The sequence below is a fragment of the Plectropomus leopardus genome, chromosome 17, assembly GCF_026936395.1.
Source record: "Plectropomus leopardus strain MGB_pleo_1.0 chromosome 17, ASM2693639v1, whole genome shotgun sequence".
Taxonomy (NCBI): Eukaryota; Metazoa; Chordata; class Actinopteri; order Perciformes; family Serranidae; genus Plectropomus; species Plectropomus leopardus.
The window spans coordinates 24986922-25000032 of NC_142192.1; the positions used below are offsets into that span (position 1 = coordinate 24986922).

At 38.6% G+C, this 13111-nt stretch overlaps 1 protein-coding gene across 1 annotated transcript; it reads right to left on the reverse strand.

Moving 5' to 3' along the window:
- Positions 1 to 1838: 1838 nt before the first annotated feature.
- ppp1r36 (protein phosphatase 1 regulatory subunit 36) lies at positions 1839 to 12534 on the reverse strand. The gene is given in 11 exon segments (XM_088090746.1): positions 1839 to 2520; positions 4304 to 4504; positions 6516 to 6769; positions 7389 to 7431; positions 8392 to 8532; positions 8774 to 8872; positions 8975 to 9044; positions 9654 to 9835; positions 10622 to 10705; positions 11909 to 11973; positions 12226 to 12534. Coding segments are annotated over 11 exon segments (1446 nt in total). The 5' UTR covers positions 12256 to 12534; the 3' UTR covers positions 1839 to 2243.
- Between the last annotated feature and the right edge of the window lie 577 nt (positions 12535 to 13111).

The following is a 13111-nucleotide window of genomic DNA, read 5'->3' on the forward strand; positions in this document are numbered from 1 at the left end:
TGGCACTTTAAATAACTTCAGTTTGATTTGTCCTTTGTTGGATTGTGTTTTTCACAGCAGAGTGTGATTGCAATCACTGTATAATGACCCTCACTGATGTTGTTCCTTTCCTGTCATGTTCTGAAACTGAGCTTTTGTAAGTTTCAGGGACAAAATGAGGTGGCACCATCATGTACGAGAACAGTCTATTGAGTATTTACTGAGAATTAAATGATGCTGTATTTAAAGAGAGGAGTGGTGCATTTTTTTAGAAAGATAACACTTTACACCACTGATCATTGGAGACAATCCAACTTGAAGTCACCCCATTTTGGGAAACTTATTTGCTTTCTTGCTGAGAGTTAGATGAGAAGATAGGTACCACTCTCACATTTGTTCGGTACATATAAGTGGGTTTCCATTATTTTTCGAAATGTCAATAAAACCCAGTAATGAAATGACTGCCTTATCCAGTGAGTGATGTTATGCGACTTCTCCTCTGATAACTCTTAAGAAGCATGGCGATGGATGTTCAAAACGTGAGCAGGTTTATTTCTATTGCAGCCACCACACTGGCCGTCATTATTTCCAGTCGAAGGCGATGTAGGCGTGTTATGCGAGTGATGCGTGGGAGCGGAAACATATAAGGGATTTCTGAGAAGTGATAATCCACGTTTTTACAGAGGAATTGTGGATTCAAAACTTCAGGATGATTTGCTCAACTTTTGAAGAGTTATGCGATGCGGTAACACCTCTTGTGGTGCCTGCTGCGCAATTGAGGGTTAATGAAAACCTGCCTTATGCTGGCTTATGCAGTGGTTAGTTAAGTTTAGTGTAAAAACTGATAATAGAAGAACAGCTAGCCTGGCGCTGTCTAAAGATAAAACACCCGACTACTGTCAGCACTTCTGAACTTGCATCTTATTTTTTATGTCTTATTTGTTAAATTCATACTAAAGTGTAAAAGCAATTCAGCATTATATGAGGTATTATGTGCAAGGCTTTTCTTTAGCCTTGACAAGTAATTTTCTGGAGTTACTACTGGTTGCCTGGTAAGTGGTTTTTGCCAACAAGTTGTCTGGCATAAAGGTCCCCATATATTTTGAAGCAGCTCATAAGAGTTTTGCAAATCTAGGGTTACCATCTAGCCATGACCCTATTTCCTGATAAGGAAAAAACTCAGCATACGTCCCAGAACATTCAACTATTTCTTTAAATTGAGATTACGTCCAGCTTTTTGCTGTAATTTATATTGATTACAGATGTAGTCTGTGCTCCACAGACTCTAAACCCCTTTGATTATTCAGTCAGGCCAGCGAAAATGATCTGCTAACTAATACCCACGGCAAAGTGAAAGTAGCCACCAGGGGATGAAGACAAGATAAAAGAAGAGGAGGAGGGAAAGTAACAAGTCCCATTTGATTTTAATAATTTTCTTTGTCCTAATCAAAGTGTTCATCCTCTGTGACCACAACATAAACAAACAGAAGAAAAACTAAGCAAAAAAGACAAAAAAGAGGAGTAATTATGTAGTTATTTAGAATATATTTTGGAAACCATCCCCCACCCTAATACATAAGACTCTCAGGCCTGTTCCCTCTCCACCTCAGAGGGCTTAACTCCACTCCTGGTGTCCCAGATTAAGCAGCCAATTAGGGCGAGGCAAAGCCCCTTCTGCTAGCAAGCCTGGTCTGAGAGTGGTGTGTAAGTGTGTGTGTGTGTCATGTTACTGTCAGCCTGTTGCAGCACAAGGACTCACAATGACTCAGTGGTCTAAGGGACGCCTTCAGTGATCTACAGTAACCACAAAAAAGGTGAACACTGATCGGGACGACAAATAAAGTAAAGACTGTATTTCCCAAATACATATCATCCGACATGAATAATGCATGCAATGTGCTGGACTTCCTTCATTTTCATATGTGAAGTGAATATATTTCAGACTGTACTGAAAGTGCAGACCTTCAAAGTTGTTATGGATTTCATTATATTTTATTCAACAGCACCACCAGCTGGCAAATAAGAAACTGATTTAAATTCAGAGGCCAATCCCGACGTGTGTGTGTGTGTGTGTGTGTGTGTGTGTGTGTGTGTGGCACACAGGCAGGCAGGAAGGTGCTTCTGTAAATGAGCCACACATGAGCTACCTGAGTCTTTCTCTCTGTTTTTGACCCTGTGCTGAGGAAAGCATTTGGAGGACACACGCAGTGTCTGTGTTATTATCACGCACACAACAAACAATCTGCTACTCTCACACATCCACATCATTCAGTATCGGAGGTCACTGCTTCAATGGTAGCTGCGGAGCTTTTAGCGTTTGCGTGAGTGGTGCTGCTATGTCTGGTAAGGCCTGTTAACTTGTTACCCATTAAAGATGACCTGCTACCTCGAATGTAGATGCCACGATGATCCTCACTATTGTTATTAACATCACTCTGTGGCTCATGGTCGTCATCCTCATTTCAGTTGTTTTTCTGTTCTTCGTAAGGTGTCAAGGTACTGTGATTGAACTGGCTCGATGGCTTGCCAAGAATCCCAAAGCTGATTCAAGAAAGAAAGAAAGAAAGAAAGAGAGAAAAAGAATGTAAGTAAGTCAGACAACCGAGTCATTTCTCTATGGAAACTTGGCACAAAAACATACATGAAATTAACACCATATCTCTACATATGAACAAAGAATTAGTCTAGGACTTGATCTGCTCTTTTAGTTAATTAAAGATCTGGTTACATGGCAATATAGAATCCTGTTTCATACAAAATCCAAGATTATTTAGTTAAAACCAGACAGCGTCCTTTCACACAATATGACTCCTTGGAGACAGTGTTAATGGAGTCACGGAGAGTGAGTATCACTGCACATAATCACTCAAGTGTTCAGTTTTTCAAACAACTTACACATTTCTAAGAAGTTGGGAAAAAAGGTAGGAGAAAACAGAAATGTTTCGTATGAAAGCAAAGAAATACTGCATCATTACAGGTAAATGTCAATACAAGTAGCTATTAGAAACACTCAAATATATCTTTAAAGCTCCACTATTCCTTACATTAATGCAGAATCAAATCACTGTAGTACCTGACCCACAAGTTGCTGAAAAGCATGCAGTTCAATAAAAACCTTGATATTATTCTTTTACAACATCAATAGGATCCTCATGGGAGTCTTTGTCTGCTGAATAACTTAGTGGAGAGCTTTTTGTTAACAAGTTAGCGTGTAGCACTGGGTCCTGACCTTTGAATCCATCCACTTCACTGAATTTGAGTTGACTGATTCTTCTGACATTGTGACATAAAACAGCAGTTGCTTGGTTAAAATAAAAATGACCAATAAGCACTGCAGGGGTACTCGATTAACCAATCAGTGCCACATGCATGACTAACACTGTCGTCAAGTGTTATCAAGGGGTGTGCCAGAGTAATGAGGAGTCATACCAAAAATGGAAAGCATCACAGAAAAAGAAGCAGATGCTGCTATCCAGGCTTTTCTAAAATAATATGTATTCACTCACCCGACATCATAGTTTGTTTATACTTTACTCTGCTCTGCTCTTAAAATCCCGGCAAAACAGGTACAGTACAATGGCATGGCTATGCATTAATGTGGACTCCTAAATACAATGTAAACTTTAAATTATGAATGTCTGTATGACAATATTATATGTATTTCCTAGTGAGAGCAGTATTTACAGATAGTTGCAAGAAAGTTGCATTTATACGTAGCAGTTTTGATAGCAAACACAGCACGGTGTTGCACATGCTTAGTGAGTCAGCACTGATGAAGAAACACTGTTGGAGGGTTTTGTAACATTTACACTCCCTGACAATCTGTTTGGAATGGCACTTAATGTCATGGACCCTCCACATGAACACGTAAATGGATGTGGGTAGGGCATGGTTCGAGAAAGGCCCGATGTCTCTGACATCATTAAGATAAGATAAGATAAGAAAGGATAAGATAAGATAAGATAAGAGATAAGATAATCATTTATTAGTCCCGCAATGGGGAAATCTGCATTGTTACAGCAGCAAGGTGTGTACAGGATAAGTAAGAAAAAAGAACAACATAAATGGTAAAAAATAAGGTGCCAAACTCAACAGCCAATTGCACATAGAAAATAACTGCACTTGTGAAAAATTGCACTTTAGTATAAGTCCAGTTGGTGTGTGTTGTCTATTGAGAGCAGTGCATGTTGTACATTAATACATGTAGCAGTAAATGTTGTTTTGGGTACGGTATTCATGGAACAGATACATCATATCCTTGTTAAAATTAAATCACATCCTTCTGAGTGTCATATGTGACATACTGTGTGATGTTTTACATCACCTGACACTGGCCAGCTGCTGGTCGAGCTCCTCCGTCAGGGCCTTGGTGTCGCAGCACTCAGCCTGCAGTGGGCTCTGTCTCCTGACCCGGCTGCCGAGGAACAGATGGGGTGAGCGTTCTTGGGGCGAGGGCAGCAGAGATACCATCAGTGGGGATCGCTGATTAACTAAACTGCTGAGGGCCGGACGACTCTGTGACATTCTGGGGGAAGAGTCAGATCAAAGAGCAGGGCACAAAAAAGTCACAAATTTATGAACACCATAGGGAAACATGCAAATAAAAAAAAGTATTTGTATTATACAGATATTTGTATGTATGTACTTTTTGCAATGTATACAGATGGCAAAAAGTGTCTTAGTGCATGAGGGTGTACAAATTTTTACAGAATTTACTTACTTTTGAACCTTAACTGCACATTTTTACATTAAATATTACAATTCTAAAGTACAGTAGTTTATTCATGCACTGCAGCTGTATAAGCATTTTGACTCATCCCCATAGTGCCATACATAACTATATTATTCATAGTGAAAGCTTAAACAAGTACCCACAACTAATTTATAAGTAAAGCTGCTATGGTAACCAAATTCTCAGTATACATGTGCAAATACAAAAAAATATTCAATGTAATGGATTTCTTTTATTATCTTTTCCACATCTACAAGACTGCTGCAAGCAGTGATGACAGTACCCCAAATCATGTTGTGTACACCCTCCCTCGGGAGGAGAGTAAGCTCTGAGTCCAGCTTTTGATCGCTGGGTCTGAACCTGACAGCAGGAAAAGAGCACTGGGCCTCTGACAGCTTACACAACTGCCAATCTCATGTCAGACACAGCAAAGCAACATAAAACAGGCTGTCAGAGAGCGTCCCTCCTATCGGACAAAGCTATGAATCTGTCGACATCAATCATCATATTCCAGCTGGAGGTTTGACATGACATCCGTCAAACAGACAACTCTACTGCCGCAGCCACTGAGTTATTTACTCTGTAAAATGACGAATCAGGGTCAGACTGGTTGAACATATTGATAGAACATATTGAACATATTGAACATATTGAACAATAGAAAATATTTGTTAAGCTGGCTTCAATCAATATTTTTAAATTAACAATGAATCACATGACTTTTACTTTATGAAAGTGGTCACTGCTGGCAGTGTTGAACCAACAGAGAACTGATCCAAAGTGACACTGGTCCAGTTCAGCAGGGGACTGCAGTGCGCATTACATAGTTTCTGGGTGTCAGGCAATATAACTTAAAGCAGCCAACAGCAAAGACTACAGTGTGAGGTGGAAGAATATATTTACAATGGGATGCTTAATTTATTAAGTAGTAGTCTTCGTGCCCTGACACACCAAGCTGACAGTCATCCATTGGTCAATGTTGGACTATTTTTGAGCATCTGTCACCATAGTTTTTGTGGTGTGTAGCGCACTAGTCGGCCCTTGACTCCTAAATTATGACTCCTAATGAATTAAATCACACTGATTGGCAGTTCAGTTCAGTGAACAAGAAAAACAGAAGTGATCAAAGCAAACATACTTGCTAGTTTGCTGTTTGCTGCAGCAACTTTTTGGCTGAGACACTGTCCCCAATAGTTCTCTGATATAAGTTTGGTGTGTGTGTGGGCCTTTGGAGAGATAATATAAACAAAGGAAAGTTAGCCTTGATCTTTTCTAATTAATTATAATTCATGTCATCTCAAAAACATGTCAGCAACCAACCTATCTGTTCTTCTCCACATCTTTTTAACATTACCTCAGAAATAATGAGGACAGAAGCTTGCTGATGTTGAAGATTGGACGTTTGGCTAACTCCTCATGATGTAGCTATAGCTATGTTAGTTAGCGTCTTGCTAACATTAGCTAACTTTCAATGTGACTATATACAGCATAATGTGTCCATGAAAATTGTGACAACAATGTAATATGTTTCTTTTCAACTTAAACAAGCCTAGCCTGTAGCATATGTAGCTAAGTTTAAAGTAGAAGGGGAAGGTTGACTGAGCATTTTGGAGCACGGAGCAAAAAGTAGCGGACTTATGAGGGTCAAGTTTTGAGTGACTGTAGTTACCTAAAGCTCGATAGTTTTGTTTAGGTCGTTGTCTTGGTTTTTAAGTCTGCAAGTTTACTGTTTTCGTTCACCACTCTCATCAGAAATGTATTCACCAGCAGCACTTTTCAGCAAAAAAAGCTCTAAAAAAACCACCTGCCCGACCTTTGCTGCGCCTTAACGTGCCTGAGTGTGCTATTACGTCCCGTCTCCTTGGGGTCACCCTCTCCCGTCTTCACTGAACCATTAACATCAGCGAAGGTCACTTCTGAGTCCTCATCAGTTCTTCTCCTCACTGCCGTGTTGAAGGTGTCGGAGTACAAAAGACGCCCCACCTCCTCTTGTATGTCCCTCAAGTCCTTCCTGCCAAACGTCACCCAGGCCACAAAACAGAAAAAGCTGTACAAGCACTAGAAGGGGAAGAAAGGACAAGAAGTGTCACTTGGGGTTCTCTATACTCATAGTTAGACATCCGTCCATTTTGTTTAAGGAGTCATTCAATAATTATTTGACATGTTTTCTTTTTTACAGCCACTTATTCTTCTGTGTTTTCACAAGGTCACAACAGTTATTTCTATCCTAAAAAAGGTCACATACAGAGCAGGCAGTCAGCTGCTGCTGTTGGTGTGATATTTCTCTCCCCGTCCACCCACCTGGCTAAATACTGGGGGGAGCCTGTCAAAGCAAAGCACCTGTGTTGAGTCAACATCTCCTCCCACTAACTAATTCATTAAGGCCACCAGGCATAACCTGCACTCAATGTCGTTCTGTTCTGCTCACTGCCGTCTGTATTCGCAGATGGTGAACTGGCCTTCACTCTGGCCAGTTGAAGGCTTCATTTTTTACCGTGCAGATGAGGCAATGCAGTTTCGGTTGTTAAAACATGCTGGTTTTGCAAGGGAAGACTTTTCAGGTCAGTTACAATGCAATTTATCAAGTTTCTAAAAAAATGAGAGGATTAATTGGGCCAGTCCATTTGCAGTAAAGGCGATGATTTGTAGCTTGTTGTAGGAGTCTTATGGCACCTACCGCATGCAGCAGCCATTCTGTCCTGTTTGACAGCGTCCGGCCCCTGGGAAAACACACAAGAGACTATTATGTTGTGGCAAACTGTAATTGGATTTTATTGGTGGATGACATGACAATTTTAGATCTAACATTTTGGATCAGAATCTATGCTTTTGAGCAGAGAGCTATATTTCAACAGTTTTCAAAACTTTTTCAAGGGAGACCTGAGAGCAAAGCACAGAGCCAAGATACAACTGCAGAACCTATGTAGAAGACAGCAGGCCCGACCAAATATGATTCAGAAAATCAAGAAGCTAAAGAAATGATAAGAATACTTGTAAAGGACATAAAAAACATCCAGTTATAGGGTCCAAAGCCAATGAAAGAATATAACCAGAGACCATGTTTGCAGTTTTTTCAAAAGGTGCATAATATCCAAATCCAGTTCTAGATAGCGAGTACATCTTGGTATCTGGGATTAAGGTCCCTCAGATGCATCAAGACAAGAAGACACTTTCTGGGGAAGCACAAATTTGATACTAAAAAACCTGTGACTTTGGAAGATAACTATTTTCTTTAACTCAGACTGCTGATGCAACGTACTGTACTTATCATGTGAAAATCAGATGTTTATCAACCCATGTTAATGAGATTGTCCTTACATCTGCAAAACACAGAGCAATGGAGCAATGATGCATTATGGATATTTGTTCAATTTGTTTAAAAAAAAAAAAATTAAAATGAAAATTAAATTTGCGGTAGAAAATGTATTAGTATTAGATGGTTCTTCACAGATCTTTCTTTGTGCTAAAACTGACAGCTGAGTGTTGGTGACAGCTTTTGTACCTTGCCTCACCTTGCAAATATGTAATAAATATTAATTCCAAAAATCAACCCAATGGAATTAATATAAATCCTCCCTTATTGGTGATTTCCAGCATAAAGGTAGCTTTAAAGTGAAAATATCACAGAAGGACCAGTACTCGCTGTGTACCACGTGTTCTGAGCCTGAACAAATACTTGCTTGTGATATGACGTGTGTTCATGCTGTTCCATCCTCAGGTCCATGATTAGGCTGAAGTTGCAAACAGCCAGCTTCTTTTGAGCCATCGCTTTTTTGGCAGAGGCCCCTGTCATCAGCTTGTACTCTGTGGTGATGTCTACACTGGATGGTTGGTTAGAAAGGGAGTGAGGATGTAGAAATACAGAACACAGGATGGAGAAAAGTGGATTGGGAGGAAAAATATAAAGAAACAGAGGTCACAGACAACAACAGCTTCTAATCGTGATTTTAAAAAAAGTAATACCATGACATTACAATGTAAGCAGTTATCACCAGCCTATACAACATATGATTGCAATATATAGTATAATAAGCAACACTCTTTAATTCTTAGCGTACTTACGCCATTAAAGACTTTGGTGTGTTCTCCAGAGATTTGTGTTCAAAGAAACAACTCAGATAAAGCAGAAGAGCAGTCAGGACTTCATCGAGCTCTTTACTCCTGGACACAGAAAAGCAGTTAGTATCAGTGCATGACTCATCGTACAATGCACAACACTGGGAACATTATGTATGTTTAAAATCATGTCTTTGTGTCGCTTACTTCAATACAGCCAAGAAGCAGAAGGGAATGGGAAGCGAATAATTCTCCTGTAGCAAACTGACGGCGACCTCTACAACACAGAGAGCTTTGTCAGAACAGGGTCAAAGGTCATCTACAAGCGGCACTCACTGGGTATAGATAAATGTCATTCTTTAAAAAAGTCTGCCAACATTACCGAAGTTTAGTTTTATTTTTATTCCATAATTTGGAATGATGATTGGTCACTTTACTCGTTATATACTTTGCATATTGTTTTGCATATGTTTTATTCTGTTTAATTTTCTCATTATGCATATAGATTCATAATATTCATCATAACATTTAGTTTATGCATTCGCAGTTACTGTCCACCACACATATTTTATCTCTATATTTTAATTCCACTATTTTATGTCTTAGCTTCTCTCTCTTGCTCTCTCTTTTTTTGTTTGTTTTGTTTTTTTGCATGATGTTTTTTGTGAATGTTCGATAAGCATTGTTGGAGTGAGCTTGAGATGCAAGATTTTCCATGCCAAATGTTTTTTCACACCTGGTTTCAATTTTTAGTTTCTTTTTAGATTAATATGATAACCTTAATCTTTTCAGCAATTACCGCTGCTCTGACAGGAGACAGGGAGGAGTACCTGACTTAGGTCATGCAGCATTTTCGTCATGAGTTCAACAACATAGTGACACTTGCGTTTAACATCGTCAATGGTGATGTGGTCCCTTTGCCTCTTCATCACTGAGGCCCTGTAAGCACTCAGATGAGCAGGACTCAGATGAGCAGGACTCGGATGAGCAGGACTCGGATGAGCATGACTCAGGCACTTTGTGATGCTTTGGCGCCCTCTACGGTTGACTGTGCAGATCTCAGCTAACCTGAGGAAAACGGCAGTGATGAACATGTGTAGGTCCATCTGTCAGTGTGAGCAGCAAAACATCACGTGCAAGTTAAAAAAAAAAAAAAAGACTGGTGATTATAGGGATACGTTTCTCCTGCCTTTTGAGTGATCACAAACACAGATGAATAATGTAAGCATATATTTATATTTAACCCTTAGGGACTGTTTGGTGTGTTTTATGTGCTTCTCATTCTTCATTTTTCTACTATAAATCTAAAACAAAATTACTACATTCATACTGTTAAGTGTAAAAAAAATTGCCATATAAACCCATTCAAACTTCAATTTTTGATCCCACAGCCGTCAAAGCATAAAAACATCATTTGTATTATTTCTGGATGTCATTCTGGGCTTTTGCCTTGGAATTTTAAGTTTTTGCTATTTTCCACCTGATGATGTCATCTTTACCATATTTGGCATATGGAGAAAAAACATGCTATTTCCACTTGGCACACTGACACAATCAATGTCTCTGCAAAGCTTTGACATATCACAGGCTGTGATAATTTAAATGATTTAATTTGCATGCAGTACATTAAAAATTTTCATCTTAAAACATTGTGGCACCACGAAAACAAAATTGGCATTTAAAGGGTTAAAATTCTAAAACAAAATTAATGAATTTTTGATATTTATGATTAGGACTGATGTTGGTTAAATTAACTCAATGACTGTAGAAAATGATATTAAGGGATAATAATTTTATGCTTTATTTTGAAAAGCGCGTTTTGTCTGCAGCGCATGTATGCAGACCCAGCCCTACCACTCTGATCGCTGTTGAAGATCGTTGAAATTGACATTAGTGTTCCTCCTTTTCCTCAAAACACCCTCCTCTGCTGGACCAGAACTGGAAAAAAAAGTTTTAAAAAAATTAACTGAAAACAGTTTCAAACTTGGCATTGTATGATTCCCTTTGTATTTTCTGTTAAAATGTTTGTAGCTGACACAAGGACACTACTGACCTGTAATGGTTAACAAGGACTAGTGCACTAAATTAAACATTTCTAAAGGGCTCTGGCTCTGACAAGGACCACAGTTGTTGCCCTAGCAACAGTGGCATAGGGAATTTAGAAAGGGCCCCAGTGCATGTAATTATGATGGGCCCTTGTGCGTGCTTGTTTGTAGTTATGCACAAAGTGGCTATAATCTTATTGTCCCAGCACAGGATCAAATAGAGACATGACCATGGATAACATCAACAAACATAGTGCCCAGAAATCATCATTGCATACATGTATATAACAGAAATAGCTAAGAAAATGCAAGTGTATTTGTTTGAATTATTAGTTTTTGTAGCTTACTTATAGTTTATGTAGAATGAGCATCTGTTTAAAAACATATTTTGCGATAGGTTGCTATTGACTTTTTTTAAGGTAAATGGCAATCTTTGACAATTTGAAACCTGAATAGATTGGCTTTAAAACATGGAAAGAAGGCAGTGAGCAACTTAACAGGAAATCACCCAAAAAACTAGCACTTAAAATGGTAAAAAGTTACAAGAAAATAACCTGAAAATTTAGAAGAACAAACAAGGAAAATACAAGAATGAAAAATGAAAAAAGTGCTTAAAATTGAACAGTACAGACATATATATATTTATTCTGTGACATAATCTAAGTATATGATTATAATAATTGTAAATATATATATTTTTGGACATTTCTCCTTTAAAAAATCCTAACTAATTTCTGAAGTCATTCAGTTTTTTTGCTCATTGTCTTTTCTTTCAGGTTTTTAAAGAAGCCAAACGTATTAGCTCAGGTTAAAAAGTTTTAAATGGTTATGAAAGGCACCTGAATGCAGCACAAGAAAACTTACGTCATCCAGGTTTCAAAGGGTTAAATTTATTGTGAACACAGGTATACTTTTGAGGTGATAAACTGAATGAGTGCTGTACTGCCAGTAGTTTCTGCCCAAAATATTGTTGAAGGACCCACTCTCTATGGGCCCCAGTGGCCTGCGGCCTATAATTACTGCCTAGCAACATAACGTCTCGTGGTTGTTTGCAGGTGCAGCACGCGAGCTCGTAATTAGTTCCAGCCGCACTCACCTGAGAAACTCCACGGACCGAGTTTCATCACTCCACACCCAGCGAGCAGGAGGGGGTACACTCACCTGAAAGGTATGCCAACCAGAGCTTTGTTTGAGTAACTTTGAGATTTAAAATGTATATTTCTCACTGATAAACTACTACGACAGTTAACGTCAATGGATTTAAAATGGCAGCACAAACACAGGTAGTAGGTTAGCTAGCAGCTAGTTTGTCACCAAAAACAAAACTAAACTAAACGATATTGAACATTTTCTTTTTGTTACACAATGTTTTCAAAGGTTTTGAAGGTGGTCCGTATTAATGGGTTAACTCACGTTTCTCTGTTCCTCCGGATATTTCGGCATTTTTGAAGTTAGCTCGTGCAGCTTCCTCCTGCCGTTGCTAATGTTGTACTGTATCCAGGCAACAGCAGATGGAGAGGGAAGCAGCTGCCTTCCTGATACTTCAAGACGTCCCCTAAATTTATGAGAGTTGCTCACAGCATAATCATTTTCCTCCACAAAAACGGTGATACATTACTGCTGTTTGGGTGTCAGAAATCTCAGCAGTAACACATGGTTGAATACAGTGGATTTTATATGCTTTATATAAGTACTTCTGACTGTATGCAGATCCCAAGTGACTGTATTAGGATTAATGTTACTACAAGTACTGCAGTTAGGTATAAACTGGTGTACTTTTCTGGCCTTCTTGTAGAAGGTATACAACTTTGGTTAATCTGTTTTGGGACTGCACTCACAAAGAAATTTGAGATCGATAACTTTATTCAAATAAGTATATCTGACATCTGGGTATTGTTTTCACAATGCTAGAATTTCTAACTTCAATACGAAGCCTAAAAAAATATCGGTTTTAAATAGCACATCTGATTATAATTGGGAAAAAAAACAGCATTGAGGCCATACAAGTTAAAATTTAAAAGAGCAAGGCTATTGAAACCATTTCATATATTCAGAATTGAAACGTTTTGATAAATTGTTGTTTTTTTTTTTCTTTTTTGACAATACTACTTTTGAGATAAACTTGTCAGCTGTTTGGAGTAAGGAAGGCTGATTTCAAAGATTGTGATGTGTTCTGCATTATAAACCTGTTTCTGATTTTTACATGCAAATCAATACCCATACCAGTTTATTCTGAAACGGACAAAAGAAACATTGGATTCAATTAATGTCTCTTTTAATGTCGATCTTAAAAACCCTA